The sequence below is a fragment of the Macrosteles quadrilineatus genome, unplaced genomic scaffold (assembly GCF_028750875.1).
Source record: "Macrosteles quadrilineatus isolate MER2022 unplaced genomic scaffold, UCM_ALF_1.0 Scaffold_3__2_contigs__length_128488019, whole genome shotgun sequence".
Lineage (NCBI taxonomy): Eukaryota > Metazoa > Arthropoda > Insecta > Hemiptera > Cicadellidae > Macrosteles > Macrosteles quadrilineatus.
Window position 1 is genome coordinate 58,539,765 of NW_026542596.1, and position 27,907 is coordinate 58,567,671.

Consider the following 27,907-nt stretch of genomic DNA (forward strand, 5'->3'; position numbering starts at 1 on the left):
TAAAAGTATTTTTGTTCGGTTAATAGTAACGGAGAAAATTTAAAAAATTTTAAATTTAAAATTCCCATGTTATTCTTATGGAGAATATTGTAAAATGTTGTAGTTTGCTTGTTTATGGATATATTTTGTATTTTGATCAAATTTATTTATTTTGTACTAAGCTATCAATATTTTACAAAAAAACACACTTTATTAGTTTCCTTGTAGCAGCAAACCTAGGTACTTGTTAAACCTAACGTTATTAAAATATATTTAATTGAAAATCAATTAAGACAAATGGAAATTCGCTTAGTCGGCAGGTTTGCTGCGGCGGGGGTATTTCAAATTGGCTACAGCTGGTCCATATAGATGGGAAGTCATGGTTTTATCCATGGTTCTATGTAATATTACTATTCACTAAGCAGTACATGTAAGTCTTGATTCTAATATTATTGATGAATGTGTTACTATTCCATGCAAAAGAACCACAGTCTCAAGAAGTCTAAAGAATCACATTATTCTCTTTCGCGTCTTCTTCCCGTTGCAAAGCACAGGTATAGTAGGAAGTTGACTGTGAATTCTTTCTTTTGAGAAAGTTTAAACTAAGCATGCTCCACTGTAACAAGTGATTGAGCTAGACTAGTGGTAGAGCATGGGGCATCAATTGCCAGCATCTTCTGTCTAGATCACCGTGAATCACCAATGGATTTTATCCATGTGATAATGCCAGGACCCTTAGGCTTAAACTTGAAGTAATGGATAAAACGGTTTTATGCTAGAGTCTAGCGTCCTAGGATGTGAAGGTGGGACGTAAAAAAAACTATTTTGTGAATTACTGGTGGTCCGTTACTCACACTGTCCAGCTGGACGGCGTGTATGATGACTTGCTCCGTGCGGTAGAATGGTGTGAAGTGAGTGTCAAAGTAGGTCTTCTCCTGTCTGCTGCGAGACGAGGGGGAGGCCCACAGTTCCACCGGGTCAGTAGTCAGACGCAGGTAGAAACTGCCGTGGCCCAGTACCAGCACCACACACAGACCAATGAGCAGCGTACGCCACGGGTGTAGTGCACAGTCTACCAACATAAACACGACTAGCGATCGAGCACCAAGTCACAGAATTGAGCCAGCAATTAGAGAAATTTGATACAGTTACACTATTGTATTAAAAGGTATGCAAAAGATTGCATAGTTGAAAATTCACAATGTTCTGCGAATGCAGAAGACGATATTGATGTCTCCACAATTTTGCCAGGAGGCTTATTAATTAAGCACGTATTCATTTTAAACTATTCCTAGATGTGAGTTTTACTCAATGATATACAATAATTCTTAAATTATCACAACACTTATTGGGAATAAAGTTTACATGTAGCAAATTAGGCCTAAATATAAATGTTTCAGTTTGCTTATTTCTTTATAAATATTTAGGAAAATTGCCTGTATGGCTTTAAAATACATGCATCTGAAATTCCCCTGGCCAGCAAGTAAGCCTATAAAATAAATTTCAGGTAGCATAGACGAATTATTTTTAAATATTTATAAGTAAAATAAAATCGTACTCAAAGCTTATAGTCATAACATAAATTGTCACTGATATAAATGGACCATCTGTTAAAGATCTTATGGGATGTGTTCTCATTAATATTTGACTTTTATTTTTATTTTTCATGGGACTGGAATAGTTGATTAACGTTAAAGATACCACAGTTTAAAGATGCATTTTCAGCGTGCATACTTAGCCAGACAGGTTATTTTGCAACAGCTTACTCTGTCATTGGCTCATTTGAACCGAGATCATTTTTTTTCTAAAGCCGTCATAGACTTAGGGGAGTGACAACTTCAAACTCAAAGCAATGTATATACAGTAAAGCTCTTACCAAATTTGTTATGTTAATTTTTCATTAGATGGTAAATAATACATTACGCTGTGAGAGTGGAAGGTTGGAATGGAATACAGAAACTTACAGTAGCCAAGGCGTTCAAATGATTCTTGAAGTAATTTGTCTAGTTCGGCACCAAGTTTTTCATATATTGAAGCAGGTTTGATCATACTTGAATTGCTAACCCTTGCGATTCGTTCAGCATTCTCGCTAGTAAGACCTGAAAAAGAGACAAGCTTTAATTGTTTTCAAAAAGGGTAAACAAGTGTCCCCAAATTATTGTTTGTGATCCAAATCCCAAATCCTCAAAAAATTCCATAGTTCAATGTTTATTTCAAAAATGCAATTTAGAATTATTTTTTCTGACATAAGAAAAAATTAATAAAATTGTGTCTGAAATTTCAGATAACTATACAATTTTATTGTTAGTTGGAGTGCCATAAATGATGAAACACCTTATGTAGTTTTTTTTGTAATGGATTTACAATTTGTTTTCATTGTGTTCTTTCATTGTATTTTACTCTCCGATTAATGTAAAGTAAATAAATAGTTCTAGAAGATGTTCAGACTCACGAATAAATTATGTAAACTCGTTATTTCAAAAGACAAAATTAAACAATGTATTGTAATAAAAAATGAATAATCCTTTACCGTTGCAAACACAAGGAGCCAACAAATAATTACCATATTATAACACTCCAAATTTTATTCCACCAGACTTAGGCATAAAAGATACCACCACCAAAAAATAAGTGCTAACCAAAGCCATAATCAGTTGACAAAAATGCAGTAAGAATCAATAAAAAACCAACGCTTATACTTTGCAGCAACAAATTTTAAAAATAGATTTAAAAAAGTTTGAATTAGTGTAACTACCTGCATATATGTGATCTGATACATTGCAGTATGGCAACTAGATTTGACAAACACACAAGTCATACTCAGGCCATAGATTAAATTTTCTGAGTTCTGTTGGAAATCATATACAGTATATGTATGTTTTATATTTTTAACCTCCCAAAAAAAATAGGACACGCACACTGACATATGTTTTATATTCCACCTAAATATTTGTGTTTTTTATGTTTGTGAGCGTGTTTTTTTATGTGCTTGTTTTTTTTATTTTTGTGTGTGTGTTTTTTTATGTTTGTGTGAGTGTTTTTAAAATTATTAATAAAAATCTAAACTGGCCTGAGGATAACTCGTAAGTAAGTCAAAACTAGTTATACCACAACGTATCAAATTGCATAGATGCAGGTAATTACACCAATCTATATAAATATAAATGCAATCAAAAGCCTAAAACTCAGTATGAAAAATCATTAGTAAGTAAATCCAATATCCAGAGTACCATATCTACTAACATAAAAAAACATCCAATAACTAAAACCCCACAGTCTAGAAGAGAGAGAAACCAGCAACCAAACATAGTAAAATACTCAAATACTACTACAACACGGCTACATCACATTAAGCTTTTCAACACCCAACAAGCGAATGGCTACTAGCATGAGATTGACATACTAGACCGCTTAGATTGTAAAGGACTGGTTTCCTCGTCATGTATCACACTGTTAGAGTGATTCTTGGTGGCCAGACCTCGGCCAATATTCCGGTCCTCGTTTGACGATCTAGGCACCAGAGTTGCTGTAAAGACACTAAAGTTAACATTTGCTCATAGCAGTTAAGTTTAAAATATGAAAAAAATGCTATGGAAATACTATTGTTTGAGCCTATGTAACTCAGTCTTTCCAGCAACATTAAATGGTTTGTAATTAATTGCTGATCTGAAAAGAAAAACATGACCTAGGAGAAAAGGCATTTGATTAAATTTGGAGAATATTTTATTAGTTGGAGCTTACTTGGAATATTGGAGATTTATCTCGTTTATAAAAGGCCGTAACATTGAAATTAAAGTTATTGATGATACCATAGATAAAACATACTCCCTTAGTAGATTTCTCATCCTTATGGAACAGCTGAAGACAATTTTATTGTTAGTTCTGTACGGTTTATGTAGAGGTCGTGTTTTGTTTACAATTTGTTTCCCATTATTACAGCCATTTAAAACCTCGTTTAACTAAATAATACGATCTAATCATAAACAATAACTTGTCCCCTAGTTATATAACCAAACAGTAAAGCACAAATCAAGAAATTAACCCTAAAATAATAGAAACAAAGTTTCGTCGACACTAGCGCCCATGTGTCACGTACATGAACTAGACACGAAAAACGTGCTTCAAAATTTACAATGGGATGAGAAGTCTACTTGTGTTGGTTAGTCTATGATGATACTAACATAACCACATTTTTAGGTATTTAAGTTAAAAACTTTTAAGTAGGATGAATATACTACAATTTTTTTTAAGAAATCTAATAATTTCTGGTTCTAGGAGTCTGTCTTGAAAAAATGTTGCAGACTTGGAAACAAGGTAGCCTACATTTTTAGTCGTGCTTCGTTTGTTTCTAATATGCATTATTGAATTTAGCTTTGGGACAGTTGCAAGTCAAAAAAAAGATTTGAAGAATTATGACTTGTTCTACATACCCAGACAATCAGTAAATATTGTTTAAAGATTTAATGATATCGAATCTTTGCTATTTATAAAAAATAAATCAAATTATGTTCATAAATGAAATTTTTATCATAGCCAGAAATTACAAGAATTTTCAACTACCCATCCAAACATTGATTCTCTCTGAAACCCTATAGGGGAGAGCGGGGCTAAACCGTACAGCGAGACTAAACCGTACAACCAATTTTTTTGCCTAGAGTTCAAGCTAGGTGATCCCGACAAGTGCTGCTATCTAGCAGCAGAATGCACAAGTTTACAGTATCTGTAGGCCTATCGTTTTGCTATGTGTATATTTCAATGTTTCAGTAAAAAAACATGTTTCTCCTCACTTGCTTAAAATTTTCGTCCAGTACTAAATAAAAAGTTAGTGAAGTAGCTTTTATCGTAGTCTATTAACTGTGAGATCATAATTACCTACATCCCTTAAGCTCTCTTTTGGTTATTAGCGATGATTAGTTAAGTGATAGAATTTGAGTTTATGTTTATAATTTCCCACGAGGGACGGATTGGGGCTAAACCATACAGCTCTGGTACAGGGTGCTGCTCATGTTCAGGGTGGGTCCATTCAGCTTACAGTGCTGCGGAGTCTGCAGAGAACTACATTTGTGGGTAAATTCTTTCTTTTTATTTTGGGATGAAATTTTATAACTTTTTCATAAGTTTCATGTTTTTTATGAAGGTTGATTTTTTAAATGTAATTTATTATAAAATTTTAAAATTGTAATGTAGTTTTAATTGTAAAACTACAACCTTTATATAGTAATAAAAAGTGTTTGTACAATAATTTGTTGCAGTAGGCCTACATGGGTTAATGTTTAATAAATTGCTAGTGCATATTAAATGTATTAGCTTAACAGAAACATAAATATTAATGTCAAAACTGCTTATGACGGATAAAGCTTACTACAGTATAGAACATTTTGTGAATTATGATTTTTAACCTACTGTATTTGTAATCGTAATTCCTTCATAAACTATTAGTAGCTAAGTAAACTTTGTTTTGTCTAGTTTTAAGTTAATTTTTATTAGTTATGTGTGAAAAGACGGTTCTCGGTTCCAACGGTTCTTGGAAAAATAACCGGGACCGAGAACCGTTGGAAAATTGCCGTATTTTAAGTCCGACAGTTCCATTTATAATTATGTGTAGCCTACTGTGAATTTTATTGGATGTTTTCGTTTTATTTTAGGGAGTGTCTATTCAGACCTACTGGAAATTGTGTATAGTATGAGTAATTGTATTGTGATGATATTGATTAAGGAAGAGGCAGGTATGCGATGGAATTGGAAGGTGATACCGTTGACTAGACCTATACACTTTCTCAATTTTGATAATTACTCTTTCTACTGTAGGCTGCTATAAATTTTTTCTTTATACGTGTAAGCTAGCTGTTCTGATTTATACACAGTTGTAACTGACTACTCCCGTACGTAGGACGGGCTAACACCTCGTATTTATTGAAAAAATATTAAAATTTTCTAATTTGTACACTGAAGGCGTACAGATAAATAGAAAATAACAAACACTTGATAAACAGCAAAATCTTCCTTATAGAATTTCCTCCTGACAAAAAAAAATCAATTAACAATGTAGTTTTTTCAAGTAGAGTGAAAAAAAACATTGGCATTAATTAGTACTGAAACAATACCCTAAATTGCCAAGGCCAAGAGTTTAGTAAAGCTGAGTTTAAAACAACACTTTGTCTGAGATTTCAATCAGTATAGAAGTTGTGATTATTGTTTTATCGGCAAAGAATACGGACAAGCAAATTTCTCGTATCAAGCTACTTTGTTATTTTTCCTCAATTAGCGTTACACCTTGTATTAGGATATTTATATTTAATCAAAATACAAGTTGCATAGTACACAAGTTTAACATGTGTTAGTTTAGTACTTTTTATGTAAGTAGGTTGACTATATTGTTGTATTATTGTCATATGACTTCTAGTGGAGATAGTAAGTACTCCAATAATGAGAAAGTTTTCTTGGCCAGAAAGACCGTGTCCTTGACAGGAGCACCTACATCAAGGGATATCTGAGTCTAACCTACACAATCACATTGGTAGAATCCATTGGTAATTGCTGGGATTTGAATTTGACCAGTTTGATATAGTTTTGTTTAGTAACTGTAATTGATATGATTAGCGTAATAGGACTGTTGACAGAGTAAGCCTAAAAAATCATAATTACGTTCTTATTACACTATAAAACTACTGTGTAACACTTTCAATCTTTCTAATCAATACATAAAAAATTTAGGCTAAAATTATTTAAAAAAAATTATGAAATAAACTATTAACTGGATAGTAAATTGTTAAAAGGAAAATTTCTGACATTTCATCACCACTGCTTTAGGTTATATGATTCTTCACCTTGAAAATGGTAACTGTACAGCTATTATTTATAAAATACTGTATATGTGTTTGACTCCCTTCTTCTGTCAATATTTCTTAACCCATAGGCGCCAATTTACTAGCGTTACTCGTCTGGCCACTGCAGGCCCAAAATCCGACTTACAAGCCTCGCTCAATTAATTTTTTAATTTTTATTTTTTTAATAAAAACCCAGTCTTATAATTAAATAAGTTACTGTTAATATTTTTAACCAGTAGTGTTTAGCTAACTACATCATAACACAAGGTTCTCACTATCTGGATTAGTACTGATGTTTCAATTCACAAGACGTTGCACAACCAGACAAACATGAGGGTATAATTAATCCGCTGAGGTCAACACTCATGCAAATATTAAACATGTTACGGGTACGTTCCATATTAATGTTTCTACTGACCAAGCAGTTAATAAAAAAATCTGGTTAAGTAACTCAAATGAGGATTGCCTTTTGCATTTCTGATGATGTCCTGGTTCAGTCACCTTCTTCAGCAGACTTCTGAGCCCTCTCCAAATTATCCTGATTATATTCAACACAACCCATCAGTGGTGTAAGATAAAAAGTACATTTCTCAATTTTGTAACTACAATATTTTTAATAAACATTTCAAAATAGTTTTAAACTTTTAATGTTTCATTCATACTAATTTGTTTACTTTTGGTTAGGATAGGTAAGGAACACAGTTGGAAAAACAAATTCTGCACACCTCTATGGCATAAAAGTGCACTTTTTGTTGGTATCCCGATTTCGTCGGTAAACCCAAAATGGATTATTTCCGGGGAAATAATTATAGCCCCATAAGTGACACCTCATTTTAAAAACCATTAGTTTAAAAGAATATCGGCGGATATAGGTATTTATCCCAAACCATACTTTTGTCCAACCCTGTATGTATAGGTCTACTTTTGAAAAGAACCATGGTAAGGAAATAATTGTAGAGAAAAGTTATTAGTGGAGTTTAAGTTTAAATCATTTAAAAGTAGCTATATTTAAACCACAAAGTAATGGCAATCTGGCTGTAGTTTCTTCTCAAGACTACCCAGATCTCCACTCACAAGATTGGTTCAGTGTTTCTTGTTTCAATCTTGGTTATAAAACAGATCTCGCAAGCCTGCTTATCCATTTATTTATACAGTTGTTTATATTTCGCGCTCAGCTTGCTCTTTGTAAATTTAAATCTAATCGAAAAATTATACAGACGGAAGTTTGTAAATCTGCCTTAAATAAATTGGACTACCTATGATTCAGTGATTTGATTTTCCATTTCATTCTCAGACAGCTTATTGATGGATGTAAAATGATAAAAGGTTATCTAGAATAATTATTTATGGAATCCCTCAACAATGTGTTTTACTAAAAAAGTAAAAATATTACTTGCCGTTCAGTTAAACAATAACTATCAATTATTTTTTACATTAAACTATTAGGGATGTAATTTCTTACAACATATGTGGACAAATATACTTTTATACTTATACTTTTACTTTTATACTTTCTTATGAATATCTTGGTAACCTGGTAACTATTAACTAAGAAGGTGATGGGCAGGATTTGAAGACGGACTCGTTCTTCAGGAAAGAAGTCCTGGACTCATATAACTAGAATTGCTAAGTTAGCAAAAATTTTTCATTTGGAGAATGATCCTAGATCTACATTCTTTTGCCCCAATAGAAATATCAAATGATATTTTAATCTTGAATCTTGCTGTGCCCAACAATCTAGTATTATACAAACCAAAAACCCAGATTAACAGAAACCGTGGTAAAAATTCAAATCATTGCATCAACTAGGCAATGGGAATCGTCTGCCGTGGAAAGTGGAAGTTGGCAACCGCTGTGAAAATGAAGTTAAAAAAATTATTCTCAGCTAAAGTTTGGATTTTAATATGAAAGTAATGAAAATAAAATTAAAAACTACTGTTGTACAGTTTGAACCAAAATAATTTAAATTCTAACCACTATATCGAGAAAATAGTTTAACCTAAATGGCCTACCTTTTTTTTGGTTAATCAGGATTTAATTATCTATTGCAAAACAAATATAATTAAAAATTCATTATTCGATGTAAGATACAGATAAAGATAATCAATCAAATACTTACAGTCATTGATAAGCAGCTGGAGTTTCTGTTGGTAGTTGGTAATGACAAGGAATACAGCTGAGGTGATTATGAAGACAGTGGCCATCACTACGTACAGACAAGGCAGTCCCAAGACTAGGCAAGGTACGACAGGGGTAGGCGGAGGTGGAGCCGCAGGACAGCTGGCCTCACAGTCCATACAGCTGCATGCTGATGTCTGAGCCTAAAACAGATAGTTATATCATAGACAAAAGAATTAAATATAGACTGTCAGCCGTGCTGCGGTAACCATAGGTTCTGGCGTATACCGCTGGGAGCGCCGTATCGTTACGTAGCTGTACCTACATGGCGCTCCCAGCGGTGTGTGCCAGAACCTATGGTAACCGCAGCACAACTGACGGTCTATATTTAATTCTTTTTGCTTATGGTTGCATACAGTGTGATTGAAAATTCCTGGAACAATGTATTATACTTTTTACCATTATAGATAAAGTAATGAGACTTGGTATATCAATAATAATTATAAATGTCTGCTCTTTTAAGCTATTATCACTTGTTTATCCTTTAAAAACCCACGAGGAGTCAGACAAAATTCTTAAATAGCAGCATAGTAAGTTTGGTATCAAATTAAAGGTTTTAGGTAGTAGAAAACATTGCTGCAAACCCTAACTCAAACAGACAACTGAGTCAGAAATTACAGCTGTTCAAAGATTCATTTAATTTGCAGTACGCTGCCTCCTCAGGGGCCAGCTAGAATTCGGAAGAAAATCATAAACTCAAACATAGGTCGATGTGTACATCAAATTATAAGCCTTTATTAGTATAATACAATGCTGCAAATTTGAGATCAAAAGAACAACTTAGTAAAAAATGGCAGCCATTCAAAGATTCAAAATGGCAGATTCAAGAAATATTCAAACGGCTGCCGTTTTTGACTTGGTTGTACGTTTGAGTTCGTTTTTGTGGCAATCTATTCTACTAGCCAAGACCTTTAATTTGATACAAAACTCAACCTATGCTACTATTTAAGAATTTTGTTTGACTACTCGTGGGCCGTCCCCCTCGTGGGATAAAAAATGAATAATAGGTGAAAAGAATATACATTTATGGCTATTAATGATGTACCAAATCCCAGCATTCAGAATCCCTTCAACCACAATTTTTGTTCCCTGACGAAACACAGTGAAAAAGATATTAATGAGACTTAGTTTAAATAGACATTTCTCAAACCTGGGGCCCTATTTTTGAAATGGTTGACAGTTGACTCTACAGTCAACACTCAACTCAACCAACAACAGGATTTAATATTTTTGAAATCCAACAGTTTGGAAGTGAGTTGGAAATCACTAGTTGAGTGACTCGTTTTGGAAATGTAGAGCATACGACCGCCCGAAATTCAGATGACGTAATTTTAAACCAATCACAACGCAGAGTTTTTGTGATCTTCGATTTTACCTCTTCTTACTCTAAAATCTGGATCAGCTAATCTCAATCTACCATATTTCGAGATACTGAGGTAAACTGTCAACTCCGTTCTTGAGAGATTGGGGTTATGTCTTGCTTAATCTTAGTGATTGCAAAAGTACCTTATATGAACTTATAAGTATTAACAATAAAATTTACAATGGATGTTTGTTTGTTTTATGGTGTAGCTCATTATAAGTTTAGGCATATCCTAAATACATTATTATTTGCTTTCTTCGTATCTATTTCAGAACACATCACCTTATTTTAGTTTTCTTCATCGTTTTGTTTCATGTTATTTTTAATTGTGTTTTTATTTAGGTTAAAGCTTATGGCTATTTTCCATTGCACTGAAAGCTTATCGTAACTTAAATTAATTTGATCCCTTTATTAGGTGAATGGTATTGAAACAAACTATGATATTGTTTCTCTCTACCACAATCTTTTGTGACGTAATTTTCCTGGCGGACGACAAGAGGTAAATTACGCCACCGGTAAGAAAACGAGATCCCAGGATTCGCCCTAGTCTGGTCGCGGGGAGTTTCCCAGGAGTCGATAGTGATTCGGATAGCCTAACTTTGATAGCCCTGGTTGTCAGAGCTCGAGACGAACGTTGCGGGTTACTAAACACCCTACTCGAAATCACCACTCTAGCCTAGGGCTTGTGGGGAAATAAATAATTTTCACTTGACTCTGTGGGCAGATATCTAAATGACACACTACTAGCTAACTTAACAAATCAACAAGTAAGCTAAGTAGGCACTCCGCTTACCTACGGAGTTACGTCGTCACCCTGAAACAAACAAGGTTAGTACAAGATAGGCCTAACCTAGCCTAACTCCCACAGAGTCTGAATTTACTAAAATGATAAGAAAACAAGTTAGCCTAAGTGGTCCAGGTGAGGAACGAACAAAAAAAACGAAACTAAAAAGGTGAAACTGCTCCTTGAGCCAAAAACGAAAAACTAAAACTTTAACTTCCTCACGTGTTCAACTTAGACCAACTTCGACAGAACTTGTCCAGCAGAAACCTGTCTGCTGGAACAGACTTTGGTACGTCTGGGGAACTTTAAAAAAGGGGTTTTCAGAATTAAAAAAGAAAGTCCCAAGACGGATTATGAAACGTAATTGAAAATATATTTCACCAACTGCAGTACTTTACTCAAATTGTTGGTTAAGGCGTATGACTAGGTCTGCGAATCAGGCCTAGCCTTCAAGTTCAACCAAGTTAAGTACACGAAAACTGGTCAAATAATATACAATAATCTGTAAGTTAGTTACAAAACTTACCCGATGACGAAATTATATCAAAATATTCACTACGAAACAATACGTACGAACTTAAGCTTTCAGAGCTTGCGATACGAACTTAAACTTGCACGAATTTTCGAGAGCGAACCAAAAACGAAACAAACTTACCAAAAGCCGGGATTACGAATGACGAAAAACTTCACAAAACTTCTTCTTACTTCACCTTCGTCTCAGAATCGAGACGAAAGTTAAAACGATTCCTGATTGGTCAACGAGTTACCGAAACAAAAAAAAAAAACTGGCAGCGAAGGCAGGCGCATGGTAGCTTTAACAGGCTTACAGCCGCGTACCGCTCAAAGGTGACCTCGCTGCTCATCTTCTCTCCCGTAGCCCGGCCTCAGATGCAGTCGAACAGCCAAACAACCAAACTGACACCAACGTCGTCTGCGGTCTTGGAATTGGAGGTTAGGTACGACGTCAGTTTAGTGTCGCGACTAGGCTTACTCAACAGCTTATGTTTAGCTGTTTAATGTTCGTGGTCTAGATCGTTATATTTTTACCCCCCTACCCATTTGACTCGTTACACCCCCTCCACACTTCGGAACGAAAAAAAAAGAAAACCGCGAAAAGAAAAAAAAACTGTTGAACTTTCCGGTAGATGGCACCACAGTAGGATCGTGGTTAAGGATGTTGACGACGAAAAGCGGACGAACCTAGAAATGAGGTAGACAGTCTGAGGCCTAATCGCCTCAGAGGTCTAGACGGAAATGACTCGGAGCGAAGAAAACCGAAGATGGTGGGGTTGACGAAGGTAGGGTAGTACGGATTTATCACCCCTGGCAGGGGTTATTCTGCGGGTTCTATTAGCACCACCTCCCAGGTGGTTATTAGGAGTCGACGGCCCCTACAACTGCCCAGGGCGGTTTAGCGGGGTCGATTGCCTCCTTGCTGCTGGAAGCGCCGCCTCAGCTCCGGCAGTCGGCCTCGGACGACTCGCAGCACCTGGCTCGGTCGCAGCCGCACGTATCGGTCGCCTCCCAGCATAATTCTCCAGCGTTTGTTGCGCCGCTGCTCCGGTGTGAGCTGGTTGTAGGCGGCTACCAGCCGTAGTAGGACTGCCCGGGACAGCGGAAGGGCGTTCCCGGTGACCGTCTCTTCGGGCTCTGTCCGGCGAACAGGGGCTCGGGCCAGGCCACTCGGTCGAGCTGGTTCCCAGATGATGGGGGACGGTCTGCGGCGCGCTGGGCCCGCTCCGGCTCCAGCTGGTGCTTCTCCCAGACGGGGGCGGCGAGGAGGGGAGTCGCGACGGCGACGCTCGGGCAGGCGACGAGTCGGCAAGACAAGACGTGGGCGAGGCAGTGCGGCGGGGCCAGGATGGCGACTGGGTGGCGAGGCGGGACGGCAGCTATGACGGGATGAAGAGACGGGACGGCAGCTATGACGGGATGAAGAGACGGGACGGCAGCGACGATGGGGCGGAGAGGCAGGACGGCGAGGATGACGGGGCGGGGAGGCAGGGCGGTGATGACGACGAGACGGAGAGGTGGGGCGGCGATGATGACGAGATGGAGAGGCGGGGCGACGAGGAGGACGAGATGGAGAGGCGGGGCGACGATGAGGACGAGGTGGAGAGGCGGGGCGACGAGGAAGACGAGATGGAGAGGCGGGGCGACGATGAGGACGAGGTGGAGAGGCGGGGCGATGATGATGACGAGATGGAGAGGCGGGGCAACGATGAGAACGGGGCGGAGAGGCGGGGCGATGATGAGAACGGGGCGGAGAAATCTGAAGAGAACGGGGCGGAGAAATCTGAATCCGCCGCCGAGGTGACGAAGCGAACCGGACTCGGAGCGGAGGCGACGCAGCCGGCGGAGAGACGACGGCCGGCTGGGGATCCACCGTCGGCGAGGTCGGTCGGTCGGGCTGAGGAGACGGCTCCGTGGCCCGTGGCGATGATCGGGCCGGGACCTCCCCCTCCTCGAGGTCTGAGCATTCCAGGTCGAGGACGTCCCCGGGGTCCACCCGGAAAGGCCAGGACCAGTTGGCCGCCAGGAAGTCCCCGATCTCCTGGTCCAGCACCATGTCCTCGGGGTCGAGGATGTCTCGGCTCGGCGTAGACGGGCGGGGATCGGATGCCATCGTACCTACCCAACAAAACCAGAACTAAGCGGGACCATGCAAGCTAGGTACTACAAGCTAGGTACAGGTGCTACAAGCTAGGTACAGGCGCTACAAGCTAGGTACAAGCACTACAAAGCTAGAAGGGAAATCAGTTAAGGGATAAAGTAGGCTATATTAGTATATAAGAGTAAAATAAAGCGTCACTACAGAGTTAGTTAGTAGCCACAACTAAGCTCCACCACCTTACCACTAAACGCGCGCACAGAAAGGTTTTAGGTCTTTGGCATGGACCACATGCACCGCCGCGGAGTCCTCATCACGCACCTCGTAAAGGTTAGTTCCCCGACAGCCAACAACTGTGCAGGGGCCGCGATATTTCGGCGCTAACTTCCCGACAATCGCGTCGGCAGCTGAAGACAATACGTGAAGTCGTCGCATCACTCGCGCGCCAACTTCGTGCGTCACCTCCCTACGACGGAGGTTATAATAGGTTGATTGCCTTTCGTAGGCGGCCTTGAGGTTCTTGCGTGTCTGCGCGATCAGACGCTGAAACTCATCCAGTCGTTTGCGATGGGTCTCGCTTAACGAGGGACTTTGGTGAGTTTCGGACACCTCAAACGAAGGGCCACGGACGGCACAGGGAGGTTTCAGTTCGCGACCGAAACACAGCATCGCAGGAGTGAATCCAGTAGAGTCGTGGACAGCTGTGTTCAGGGCGTACTGAAACTCCACCAGGTGGTTGTCCCAAGACCTATGGTTGCCTTTTACGAACTGTGCAATCATGGTCTTCACCACCCGGTTTTGCCTCTCGACTGGGTTCGACTGCGGGCTGTAGGGGGCCGTCGTCTGCAGCGTGATGCCCCACTCCGCCGCCAACTCTCGAACCAGTTTACCGACAAACTGCGTGCCGTTGTCCGTAATCAACACATCCGGAGCTCCATGTCGAAGTAGGATAGCCTTCAGCTTTGTCACCACATTCTTTGCGGTTGCAGACGCAATGGAGGCGAGTTCCGTCCATTTGCTGAAGGTATCCTGCACCACGAGCAGAAATCGCTGACCCCGTTGTGATCTAGGCAATGGGCCTACCAGGTCAGCAGACACTGCGTACCACGGTCCTTGGGGTTGTCGGAAGTACATTTTCCCAGCTGGTTTCGTTTGGGGTACTTTATAGGCCTGGCATTGGGCGCAAGACCGTACATAGGCCTTCACCTCACGACGCCAGTTAGGCCAAAAGTACTCCCCACCAACTCGGGCTAACGTTTTCTTCACCCCAAGATGTCCTGCTGTAGCCGTGTCGTGGTTTTCGTGCAGCACCACGGATACTTGGTCGCTTGGCACACACACCCTCCATGTCGTAGGTCGATCCTTCCTCAAGACAGCACGGTACAGCTTACCGTCGCGAAGCTGGTATCTCGAGTATCGCCCAGGGTGTTTGCTGACCAGATTGCGAAGGCGGTCATACCAAGCACTGTGGCTGCCCGGCGGGTTACCATCGTTGTCCACGTCGGAAGATGGGTCGTCAGTCTCCTGCTGCGTCGGACCAGGAGCTTCGTGATCGATAACGTCACCCGCCGGATCATCACCGAGTGAAGGTTCGTCACCTTCAGCATCGGTTAGGCGTCGTAACCGCAACTGTTCCCTTGCAGCGCGTCTGGTTAAAACTCCGACCTCAAACGTAGGTTGATCGGGTTCACCAGACGGGCTGGGCACTTCAGGGACTGGCTGACGAGACAGGGCGTCTGCCACTCTGTTCGATGTCCCCTTGCGGTACCTTATCTCGAAGTCGAATTGCTGCAACTCCATAACCCACCGAGCCAGGCGCCCACTAGGCTCACTGAGCTTAAGCAGCCATTTTAGGGCGACATGGTCGGTTATCGCAATGAAGTGGTAGCCTTCGAGATAAGCCTTGAATTTCCGAACAGCCCACACGAGAGCGAGACACTCCTTCTCGGTAGTTGTGTAGTTCTGTTCGGCCTCAGAGAGTAGCCTACTGGCATACGCAACGACAACTTCTCGGTCGTTTACACTCTGAGTTAGCGCTGCTCCCAGGCCATAATTCGAGGCGTCGACCTGGAGCACGAAGGGTTGGCTGAAGTCGGGACAGGCGAGAATCGGGGCCGTCACCAAGGCGTGCTTCAGAGCTTCGAATGCCTTAGTTTGTTCGGGTCCCCAGAGCCACTTGGCGTTCTTCTTCAGCAAACCTCGAAGCGGAATGGTTACTGAAGCGAACTTCTCGACGAATCGCCGATACCACGACGCAAGGCCTAGGAAACTGCGAAGTCCCTTGACGTTCGTGGGTGCGGGGAAATCCTGAATGGCGCGGACCTTCTCAGGATCCGTGGCGATTCCATCTTGGCTCACGATGTGTCCCAGATACTTCAGCTCCCTACGGGCGAAGTGACACTTCTCGGGGTTTAAACGAAGGCCCGCCTCTCGTAGGCGGCGAAAAACAACCCCCAGAAGTTCTAGATGCTCCTCGAAAGACGTTGACACTACCACAAGGTCATCAAGGTAAGCGAAGACCTTCGGCTCCAGCTCAGGCCCGATGACTCTATCCAGAAGGCGCTGGAAGGTGGCACCGGCCGAGTGTAGGCCAAACGGCATGACCTTGAACTGAAAAAGGCCTAGGCCTGGCACAGTGAAGGCGGTCACGGGGCGACTGTCGACGGCCAATGGCACTTGCCAGTAGCCTTGCTTCAGGTCCAAGGTACTGATAAACTTGGCCTGCCTGAGCTTCTCAAGGATGGCGTTAATCCTAGGCAGAGGATAGGCGTCCTTGATCGAGGAGTCGTTCACCCTGCGCATGTCGATGCAAAAGCGGTATTTCCCAGTCGACTTCCGGATCAACACGATCGGAGAGCTCCATGGACTCTCGGATGGTTCGATTACATCATCCTTCAGCATGGCAGCTACTTCATCGTTGATGACCGCTTGCATTGCAGGGTTACGAGGGTAGTGGCGCTGTTTGATCGGGACTGCGTTTGGTTTGAGCCGAATGACATGCTCAGTCAACGCCGTAGGTCCCACAACAGCATCGAAGAGAGGAAGTTCTTTCTCGAGAAAATTCTTGAGATGTTGTTCTTCCTTAGACGTCAGCGGTTCCAGTGTGCCCGTCGCACAAGGAAGTGTCGTGGTCGTGTCGAAAGTGCCATCGTGGTTGACGTTTATTCGTATGAGGTTAAGGTTTCGAATACACCTCATACCCAATACGACGTCCGTGGTGAGCCCAGGCACAAAATAGGCTCCGAGTATGAGGTTTTCACCTAAGATCTGGGCCGGGATGTGGTACTTCGTCTCAATCCGACAACGTGTACCATCAGCCATCCTCAGGTCCGCCGAAGATATCTCAGGTTTTACCCCACACTCGTCGAAGTGACGAACAACCTCATCCCCGACGAGGTTTACAACTGCTCCGGTATCCAACAGAGCATGAAATCCCTTTCCAAGGAGCGTGACGTCGACAAAAGGTCGGATGTCTGTCGGCTCAGACGATTTTCCAGCCGACACGTACGAGGTGCTCACGTAATTGAGCTCGGTAGAGGTCATAGATGGCTGCGCTGCGGGCTCAAGTGACCTCACGATGCCTGAACCCGATTCAGTGAAGGCCGTTATGTACTGGAGCCATGAGCTCCATTCTTCGGAGGTAGTGCAGCCACGGGACGTGGGCTCAGGCGACCTCCGGCGGCCTGAGTCCGTCTGGCGTTTCCCGCGCGACAACCGCAGCTCGTAGTGGCCACTCCTACTTGTTTGCAGTAGTAACACCGCAACACCTTCGGCTGAGTACAATCCCGGAAGACATGTCCGCGTGCATCACAATTCCAGCAGATCGGAGGGTTGCGGTTACTCGGTGATCGAGGTGGGCCCGTAGACGGTAGGCCCCAGTTTCTATTGTTAGGAACGCTGGCGGTCGTATGCTTTGGCTGGTTACCCCCACTCCTTGCAGGGTAATCACCAGTGCGGCCGGTCTTTGGCGAGGTAGGTTGCGGTTTACGGTCAGTCTCAGAATAGTCCATCACCGCAACATCGACGAAACGGTCCATTCGACGCCTGGGCGTGTAGGCAGTCTCAGGCACCAATGCTTGAGCGACCGGAGGGGGAGGGCGGAACAGCTTACGCTCCCGTAGCAGCTCCTCGTATTCGTCGGCTCGCTCGATGAGGTCGGGTAGCGTGACAAAGTCATGACGTCGTATCATGAACTTGTATTCCGGCCTCATGTTCAAGTACACCAGGTCGATAGTTTCCTGGTTAGAGAAAGTGCCGCTCCGTCGGATCAGGGTTGTCAGGGCAATCACAAAATCTTTAAATGCCTCTGTTTCACCCTGAGTGCGCTTCCGTATCTCGTCATCCAAGTGGCGATGATAGCCAGCAGGGAAGAACTGGACCTCGAATGCCCGCCTAAAGTCGAGGAAGGAACGCCACATCATTTTGTTGTTCCTGTACCAGAGGAGAGCTTGGCCATGTAGAAGCGAAGGCAAAGCCTTCAAAACGTCCTCTGGCGACAGAGAGTAGGCCTCGCGCAGCTCCTCTAGACGCTCCAGAAACGAAACCGCATCTCGTCTGCCGTCGAAGCGCAAGTTCCACTTCCGGACCTTGTCACAGAGGGCGGACGACGTTTTAGCAACGTCATCAGGTCGGTCATCACTCCGTAGGACATACGAAGACCGGACACCTCCATATCCATCCCTTGGCCGAGACGGGACTGTGTATCGGGAGGTTAGCGGGTCGATCCCGTGGACTGGAAGCTCGGCGTAGTCCTCCTCACGTCGTGAGCCCCGCTGTTCGAGGTTCAACACCTCGGCTAACGTGTGCTCTAGGCTGCGCATGTCAGCATTGGGCGATAGGCCGAGCATCTGCCGCATGCGGTCCAAAGTGTGACGTACCGGATCGGCATCAGAATTTTCCGGGAGCGAAGACCTCGGAGCGAAGTCGAAGGCATGTCGAGCGTCAGTCAAGTTCTCCAGTCCTGCGAGTGAGGGTTCATGTGATGCCGAGGTGACCGCAGCAGGTGGGCTCTGACGCTGGAACGTAGCAGGGGGTAGGCCTACGAGTCCATAGGTACCGGGTGGTCTCCACGCAGTAGGCTGAGGCATTGACCCCGTTCGGTAGTCGAAAGGCGATGGGCGTGGAGTAGGCTCCTGCATCGAACTCCGGGCCTGGTTATCTAACACCTGGCCAGTCGTAAACACCTCCTCCTGGGAGGTTGGAGAAGACGGTGCACCAGCGTTGCTTCGCCAGTACGTGCAGAGACGTTTGCGCATTTCTGCCAGTGTACCATGTGATGGCAATTGGTGTCGGGCCATCTCCACCATCAACTGTTGCTTTGACAGCTCATGTATCCAGCCGACACGTGGATCATCCGTTGGGTAGAGCGGAGCAGTATAGCCGGTCGAGGTCACCGGTCGTGTGTACACCGTTGACGTAGTAGTAACTGTTGATGCACACGAGCAGGTAGGGATAACCGATGACGTAGTCACCACGGCCCCAGCCATGGTTAGAACTCCTGGCGTCGTTGTCAAAATTTCAGGGAGTGAGTTAGGCATAGCTGCAAAGTATTAGTGCACAACAAGACAAACAAATTGCAAAAATAGTTTAAAAGGCTGAAATTGATTAACAATTATGAAAATCCACAATAGGCCTATTTAAATTCAGGCCTAACGTTAAACAGCACTAAATAAGTCCAAACAAGACAACTTTAAAAAAAAAAAATTTTTTTTTTTTTTTTTTTTTATAGCCTAAGTCCCAACTAGGTACTCAAAACCCAGAAAATTTGTTAAAATAGGACCAAGTCCAAACTGCTCCAAAATCCAATAATAAAAAGGCTAAAATGCAATAGGCTACTATAAAGTAAACGTTTTACCTAAAATAAATAGGCTATCACACAAATAGGCTAAAATATTTAACGCTAAACACCAATAGGCTTAGGCTAGCAATAGGCTACAACGACGAAACTAGAAAATATGTAGGCCTAAGCTACCTACTAAACTAGAAATGCTAGGCTAGAACGGTAACGTAGAATAAAAAATAACAGTAGGCCTAGGCAAACACTTGATAGGCTAGAGCGGTTAACGTAGGCTAAAATCTTACAGCTCGACGTCAGCTGCTACAGCGATCTTAGCTTGAGCTCACCAAGTACTATCAGACTATCCAATCACTGGTCCAACTGCTTCGGGCGCCATTTATGTGACGTAATTTTCCTGGCGGACGACAAGAGGTAAATTACGCCACCGGTAAGAAAACGAGATCCCAGGATTCGCCCTAGTCTGGTCGCGGGGAGTTTCCCAGGAGTCGATAGTGATTCGGATAGCCTAACTTTGATAGCCCTGGTTGTCAGAGCTCGAGACGAACGTTGCGGGTTACTAAACACCCTACTCGAAATCACCACTCTAGCCTAGGGCTTGTGGGGAAATAAATAATTTTCACTTGACTCTGTGGGCAGATATCTAAATGACACACTACTAGCTAACTTAACAAATCAACAAGTAAGCTAAGTAGGCACTCCGCTTACCTACGGAGTTACGTCGTCACCCTGAAACAAACAAGGTTAGTACAAGATAGGCCTAACCTAGCCTAACTCCCACAGAGTCTGAATTTACTAAAATGATAAGAAAACAAGTTAGCCTAAGTGGTCCAGGTGAGGAACGAACAAAAAAAACGAAACTAAAAAGGTGAAACTGCTCCTTGAGCCAAAAACGAAAAACTAAAACTTTAACTTCCTCACGTGTTCAACTTAGACCAACTTCGACAGAACTTGTCCAGCAGAAACCTGTCTGCTGGAACAGACTTTGGTACGTCTGGGGAACTTTAAAAAAGGGGTTTTCAGAATTAAAAAAGAAAGTCCCAAGACGGATTATGAAACGTAATTGAAAATATATTTCACCAACTGCAGTACTTTACTCAAATTGTTGGTTAAGGCGTATGACTAGGTCTGCGAATCAGGCCTAGCCTTCAAGTTCAACCAAGTTAAGTACACGAAAACTGGTCAAATAATATACAATAATCTGTAAGTTAGTTACAAAACTTACCCGATGACGAAATTATATCAAAATATTCACTACGAAACAATACGTACGAACTTAAGCTTTCAGAGCTTGCGATACGAACTTAAACTTGCACGAATTTTCGAGAGCGAACCAAAAACGAAACAAACTTACCAAAAGCCGGGATTACGAATGACGAAAAACTTCACAAAACTTCTTCTTACTTCACCTTCGTCTCAGAATCGAGACGAAAGTTAAAACGATTCCTGATTGGTCAACGAGTTACCGAAACAAAAAAAAAAAACTGGCAGCGAAGGCAGGCGCATGGTAGCTTTAACAGGCTTACAGCCGCGTACCGCTCAAAGGTGACCTCGCTGCTCATCTTCTCTCCCGTAGCCCGGCCTCAGATGCAGTCGAACAGCCAAACAACCAAACTGACACCAACGTCGTCTGCGGTCTTGGAATTGGAGGTTAGGTACGACGTCAGTTTAGTGTCGCGACTAGGCTTACTCAACAGCTTATGTTTAGCTGTTTAATGTTCGTGGTCTAGATCGTTATATTTTTACCCCCCTACCCATTTGACTCGTTACACCTTAATACCTTAAATCATAGGTCTAATAACAATAATTATCTTTTAATAAGTTCAATTAGTATGCCTAGTGTATTTCAAACAAATTAAATAGTCTTATAACAAAGTAAATAGATTAAATAGTCTAGTATTAACACAGTAAATAAAATTAACAATCGCATAAAGTATTGGGTGCTAAGACATTGACGACAAATACATAACCTCTAAATCGCAATTAGTTAATTAAAGCAATAACAAAACAATATGGCGTCGACTCAAAAAGAGTAATTTTTTGCCGAAAGAGAGGAAGAAGAAAGTGCAGTCAACCGCCACTCAACAGCTCGATAGGTGTTGAGTAGTTTTGGTTGTATAAGTCCACCGTCAATCGTTTCAAAAATACGAAACGATTGGAAATAGAATGACTCGACACTCAACTCAACAGTCAACCATTTCAAAAATAGGGCCCCTGCTCATTCTTGAGCACATAATTGTCCAATATTAATTATTATCATTTGTATCCTGTATGTATGTTTACATCAACATTTCTGTAAAATTAGTCTTTTTAACCAATGTAGCTGCTACAACACCAGCATCAAGATAAAAATTAAACTAAACTAAATTAAAACTAATAAATTAAACTAAATTAAAACTATTGGTAAATTAAACTATTAGAAATTTAATGGAATACAATCTGGTCTTCTGATTGGTGCTACAAATATTACATAATTTATTTACCTTCATTTTAGTAAAAATTTATAAAGTTTGAAATTTGGCTAAAACCAAAATTTGGAGTTTTGTTAATTTTTGAATAGCGACTGTGGCAAAATCTGAAAGCAGCAATTGCGATTATGGCGACATCATAATCAACTACTGCGATCTCGGAAACATTAACTTTACCCGCACAATCGTTTATGTTAATTGACCCAATGATGTAAAAAATCACCGATGTGATGTTTGAATGGATGCTTACTCATAGGCTATTAGCTGTTATTTTTTAAAAGTATAAAATTTTACACTTTAATTACTGGTTGGCCTAATTTCTTTCCATCCGTAAAATATCTACCAACAAGCAAAATTATTTAAAAAATAATCAAACATAACACCCTGATTGATTTTGACCTCGAACAGGACACCTGCTAGACATATGAAATGCTTATACATTATTGATTTGTTTGTCAGTTGGAAATTGAATTATTTTGAAATTCAATAAGAGTGAATGCACTGCTTTCACCCTTTGCTATGTCAAAATTTCAGACTTTTCTCAATCGCTTGAATCTATACATTCTTGCTGCTAGGTCTTGCTTGGGAGTGTTGGTTGAGGAGAGTGTTGATATGCTGTGCATAAAAATATGATAGGTAAAAATGTGGTAGGATAAAAATACCCCTGCCGCAGCAAACCTGCAGATTAAGGGAATTTCCATTTGCCTGATCGGATTTACACTAAAATATCACATTTATTCCTTATTAAATATAATTAGTTTAAAGAGTACTTAGGTTTGCTGCAACAGGGGGGTAAAAAAGTATTTTTTGTCAAATGTCAATAGTTTAGTAAAATATTAATGCATTTTCCAAATGTGATAAAAATATGTTCATAAATAAGCAAACTACAACAGTTTACTTATTTTCCATATAAATAACATGAGATGTTTACATTTTTAATTTTTTTGGAATTTTCTCCGTAACCGTTTGGCGCATAATAATGGTTCAACATACTAAATTATTTGTTTTTTTAAGCTCTACAAAATGGTTTGGAAAGAAATTGCTAAATTTTATTTTTTTCGGGTCAAAAATGGGTAAAACCAATTTTTACCCCATAAATCCCCCCATAAACCCCCAGAGTTTGATTATGCCGGTTCGCGAACTCATTCAAATAAATGTGGGTTTACACGTTTATACCAAATTTTATCAAAATCGGATCATTTTTGCTTGAGTTATCGTGCTAACGGACATAAATGAATTTGAACGGATGGTGTTTTTGGCCTTTAGAGACCTTAAAACGAAAAAGTAAATTGATCCCAGGACCAATTCTTACCATGAGTAAATTATGAGGGTAATACCTTATTCCCTATGTGGGAAATTCGCTAAAAGAGAGGGTAGAATTAAATGGGGTGAAAATATCATTATATAACTCTAGACAGACATTTGAACCTCTACCAGACATAAGGTATTTTGAGGTTTTTAAGGGATTTTTAAATCACCTGAACAAGATCGACCTGCATGTCTGGCTAAGGGAAAAAATGTCTGTGACAGGAAATATTACAGCTCATTTTGGAGAGTCGTTTTAAGTAAAGATTTTAAACTAAAAGCTAAAATTCCTTTTACTTACTTAATAATTGAACCTAGCAAGGTTTGTGTGTCATGTATTTGATCTAATTCATATAATGAACAACGTACAGTTGGATAAAATATGTTTTTGGAAAAAATATTTCTGTAGAAAGTTGTCAACTTAATTTTCTGAAAAATAATGCTCCGTTCTGCAAACAGTAATGCTACAAAATGTCATGCATTACATAAACAAAAGCTGCTACATCATTATTCGGTGCATCAATCGTGAGGAAGAATAACCGAATTACCAGAGCGGTTCAATGTAATAATAGTAGGTGTATTCAAACCGATACGAGCTTTTGAAAACTTAATTTCTAAAGTAATTGAAAGTTAACTCACATCAATCCTCTTAGTAAGGAATGGAGATACATATTCGAACTCCAGAAAGGAGAAATAAGTCTCTTGATAGGTCTACTTACAGGGCATGGCTATGTAAGGAAGTACCTTAAGACAATAGGGCTTAGACAGACAGACCAGTGCAGATTCTGCCTCTACGACACGGAATCCGCTGAGCACATATGGCTGGAATGTCCGGCGATAGCCCAGAAAAGGTTGAAACACCTAGGAAAGGCATTCCCGATGCCTACTGAAATACGAGAAATGGGTGTGCACCAACTGATTGGCTTCGCAAGAAGACTTCGGTTGGGTGACTAATTAAAAAGGGTGCTACAAAAGATCTTGTAGGTCGAGGTAGCAAGGGGTAATGATACCCCAGCCCCATGAGAGAAAAAAAAACTCACATTGACTGGAACATCACAGGTAAACGTTTCAGGCTCCAGTGGTGAGAATCCATCCACCAACTCTTGGTCAGAAGTGACAGGCACGAAGGCAACTTTTAAAGGCACATAGGAGTTCAAGTTCGGGTCAAACATATAAGAAAACCATCTGCAACAATCATATGATATCCTTGAAATTGTTTATAATAACAGAAATACACTACAATGGTACAAATGTGTCTGTATTTTATGTATTTTTATAGTTATTGTGAAAAATTGTCAACACTGTTTTGTAAATTACTGTAATGTATTATATTACATCTCCAGTGCAATGACTATTTAATGTCAGTTTCAGTTTTCATTTTTTTGCCAATGTAAGCATACCTTAGACGTATAAATTTTAAAAAAATCCTTCATTAGTAAAAAGCTAACTATACTACTATAAAAATGGCACATAAGTTATTTCTACTACGTCGTTTCAAGATAATCTGCCTAGGATGTTGACGTCTATTATCAACGCATAATCAACTCTGTCTACAAAGAACGTAAAATATTCATTGACAAATGTTGAAAGATAAATTAGATTGGAAACCAAATCATGGTCAAAGAAATAAACCTTCTAAATTACTATTATTTTAAAGCACCAAGTCATTACCAGCATCCCTAGTATCACGGAAAAATGTAGTGAGTTATTTAAACTTTAAATTAACATTTTTTGAAAAATTTCTCTGAAAACTGTTAAGAAATGTTTCTCTACAAGCAACTCACTTGTAAGGTGAGCAGCGGCTGGCTCCCCATTGGCCACACATGATGTCCAGAGCCAGTTGATTGGTGGACGGCACCGAAACTTCCTTGCACGCGTTGTAAGTCCGCCACAAGTAGGTGTCGGACACATACACCTCCAGCCCCTCCACTGTCGTAATACCTGAGCAAACCAACGAGTTGAAACATGCGAGACAACTGTCACAAAGAAGTATCCTCAAGTTCATACCTGCTCAAATTGAATGCAGAAATATTATTTTTCCACAGTTCCTTGACAAAGTTGGCTCCCTTGCACTGATTATAGCACGCAAAGTAGCTAATAGCTGTATTAACTTACTTTTGCAGCACTCATTGGTTTTTGCAGCAATATTTTTTTTTTGCTGCACGCCAGTATTTCCAATCAAACAACAAAACAGTGTGCTTTTATTAGGCACGTAATATGTGTACGCTTGGAAAAAAGTTGGCATAAAGATACTACGACTACGATCAGCTGGTGCAGTGTTTAGAATTTTGTTTAACGCTTGGATTTAGCCTAAACTAACATGTTGTACAGTGTTTAAAAAGACTAATTATTTATATGATTTATAGTAACTGTAGGAAAAATATAATTTGTAACACGAGTGCAAAAGTGCCACTTCACACACTAGTTACACAAATAACTATTGTACAGTTTTTTAATACTGATATCTATATACGATAATATTTTTGTTTTAGGGTGACTGATAAAAACCGGACGTTTTTCAAATAAGCATTTTTTATTTGTTTATGTGTCAGTTATAGCTTGTATTACATTAAATTTGTTGTAAAGTTTTGCCATTTAAGAAATACACTATTTACTAAACATAATTGGCTACATTTGTCAGATACTATCTACTTTTGGAAAAACAATGTCAGTCATGAGGTGTCTACTTTCATTCATACAGGTTTAAATTATTATCTTAAATTCTTAAATTAAATTATATGCCTAGAATATCGCAGTCACCATAAATTGTCACCACTTGATGGTAAATAGCGTCATTAAAATCCACCAGGGTTCAGGGTTTGTGAGTGTAGAAACAAAATCCCAAAGAAAAAATCACACACCCCCAAATCATCGTAAATTGTCACCACTTGCCGGTAAGTTGCGTCATTAAAATCCACCAGAAAATTTAACAAGACCCCAAAGAAAAAAATTACAGACGTCCAAATCTGTTTGTGTTTTTTGTATCTGTGACTCTACTTATGTATGTATGTACAGCTTGAATAACGATTATTTTATTTGATTATATGTTATTGTTTTAAATGTAAACCTGTAAACAGAAACACACTTTATAAATTCAACCTGATTACGGAAGCTTTAATTTCCAAAGCTGTGGTTGTTTTGTTGGTAACTGTTTTTATATTGTCAGGATCATCTTTGAAAGCAACAAGACTGTGAGTAGGCCTATATTCATCAAAGAAATTGTAAATGCTATTTCTGTGTTCAAAGCCACACACAATAAAAAAAATTTCAATAAGATCCTGGAAAAAACCTCACTCCAAAACGGGGATCATTAAATAAAAATGACTTAACTTACAATATTGAAGTAAAACCTATTCATCCGATAACATACCTTTACCTACAACACCTAACTCAGTAACGTTAACAAATCTGCTCTGATCCGGGGCACAAGTGAAGTGACAGAAATACGACAAAAAGTTGTGCCAGCAAGAGGGGCATCTAGCTAGGAAATTTGCAGCCATGTTAACACCACGGTCAAAAGATACCAACTGAGCATCATCACAGCAAGTGGTTGTGGGGCCTGTAACAGAAAAAAAAATAATAGTCTCAAGAAAATAGGAAATACAACAGGAGGACTCAGAGAAAGACAAACGATTATGCATCAAGACACGATCAAGAGGATAATCATCAAGATGCTACAAAACTTGGTACAAAGTTACTAGGCATTAAAATCACTTTTCTAGAATACAATGCCGCAAATTTGAGCTTTTAAAACAACAAATGAGTTGAAAAGGCAGCCGTTCAAAGATTCAAAATGGAAGATTCAAGAAATCTTTGGACAGCTGTCTTTTTTTACTTGGTTGTTTGTTTAGGTTTGCATAGTTGTATTTCACTAACAAATAACTCAAATTTGATGTGCATGTGAATCTATGATTACATTTAATTATTTCTTCTGACTCCTACCCTTTTCTTCTGATTTATAAGTCTTTCTGGGGAAGTAGGTTATCACCCAATGATTTTTTAATTCCCAGTAACTGTGTACCAAGTTTAGAAGCTCTATTTTTATCTTTATTATTTTTTGAAATATTTTACTGTCCTGGGCCTTTTTTTCCACCTTTTATGTCTACTAAAATGCTATTTACAGAAATAAATTCCTAATAAAAATGGCATAAAAGAAAACATACTGCATTTAGCATCTTGAATGTCTTTATAACTCAACACTTTCATGATCAATGATCAAAAGTCCTTTATTCGTGTCATGTACATAATATATGACGGGTGCAAACAATAATAAATTTTAAAATATAGATAGGAATTTTGTAGAGTTATTAGCCATATAATTTCCTCTCTGGAATAATAATGAAGAAAACTAAAAACCTTGTCACTAAAGCTTAATAATTATTGTTGTTTAGAAACCGTTTAAGGTGTGTTTATGTTATTTTCCACTTAGAGGCGTTTTGAAAGTATTATGAAAACACATTAGTATTATTAAGGATTACCAAAATCAGGAACAGTGATGTGTTCGGGAATGTACACTAACAGGAAATCCTTTCATGACTAGTAGTAGGAAAATACACAAAAAATACATAGTCTTAATGGACAATACAATACAGCACAAT

General features: G+C 40.3%; 2 protein-coding genes across 2 annotated transcripts in view; both read right to left on the minus strand.

Annotated features, from left to right (window-relative positions):
* LOC128990375 (NPC intracellular cholesterol transporter 1-like) overlaps positions 1-27,907 on the minus strand; it is a 73,991-nt gene that overhangs the window by 33,977 nt on the left and 12,107 nt on the right. Inside the window, exons 3-9 of the mRNA XM_054412721.1 lie at positions 26,680-26,868; positions 25,094-25,250; positions 24,350-24,494; positions 8,926-9,127; positions 3,383-3,505; positions 1,944-2,078; positions 834-1,051 (exon numbers count right to left, since the gene is read on the minus strand). Coding sequence (XP_054268696.1) covers positions 834-1,051; positions 1,944-2,078; positions 3,383-3,505; positions 8,926-9,127; positions 24,350-24,494; positions 25,094-25,250; positions 26,680-26,868 — 1,169 coding nt within the window. The remainder of the gene's footprint in view (positions 1-833; positions 1,052-1,943; positions 2,079-3,382; positions 3,506-8,925; positions 9,128-24,349; positions 24,495-25,093; positions 25,251-26,679; positions 26,869-27,907) is intronic.
* Positions 12,297-14,197, minus strand: LOC128990374 (serine/arginine repetitive matrix protein 1-like). The gene has a single exon (XM_054412719.1). The coding sequence runs from the start codon at positions 13,755-13,757 to the stop codon at positions 12,543-12,545; it is 1,215 nt and encodes a 404-aa protein (XP_054268694.1). The 5' UTR covers positions 13,758-14,197; the 3' UTR covers positions 12,297-12,542.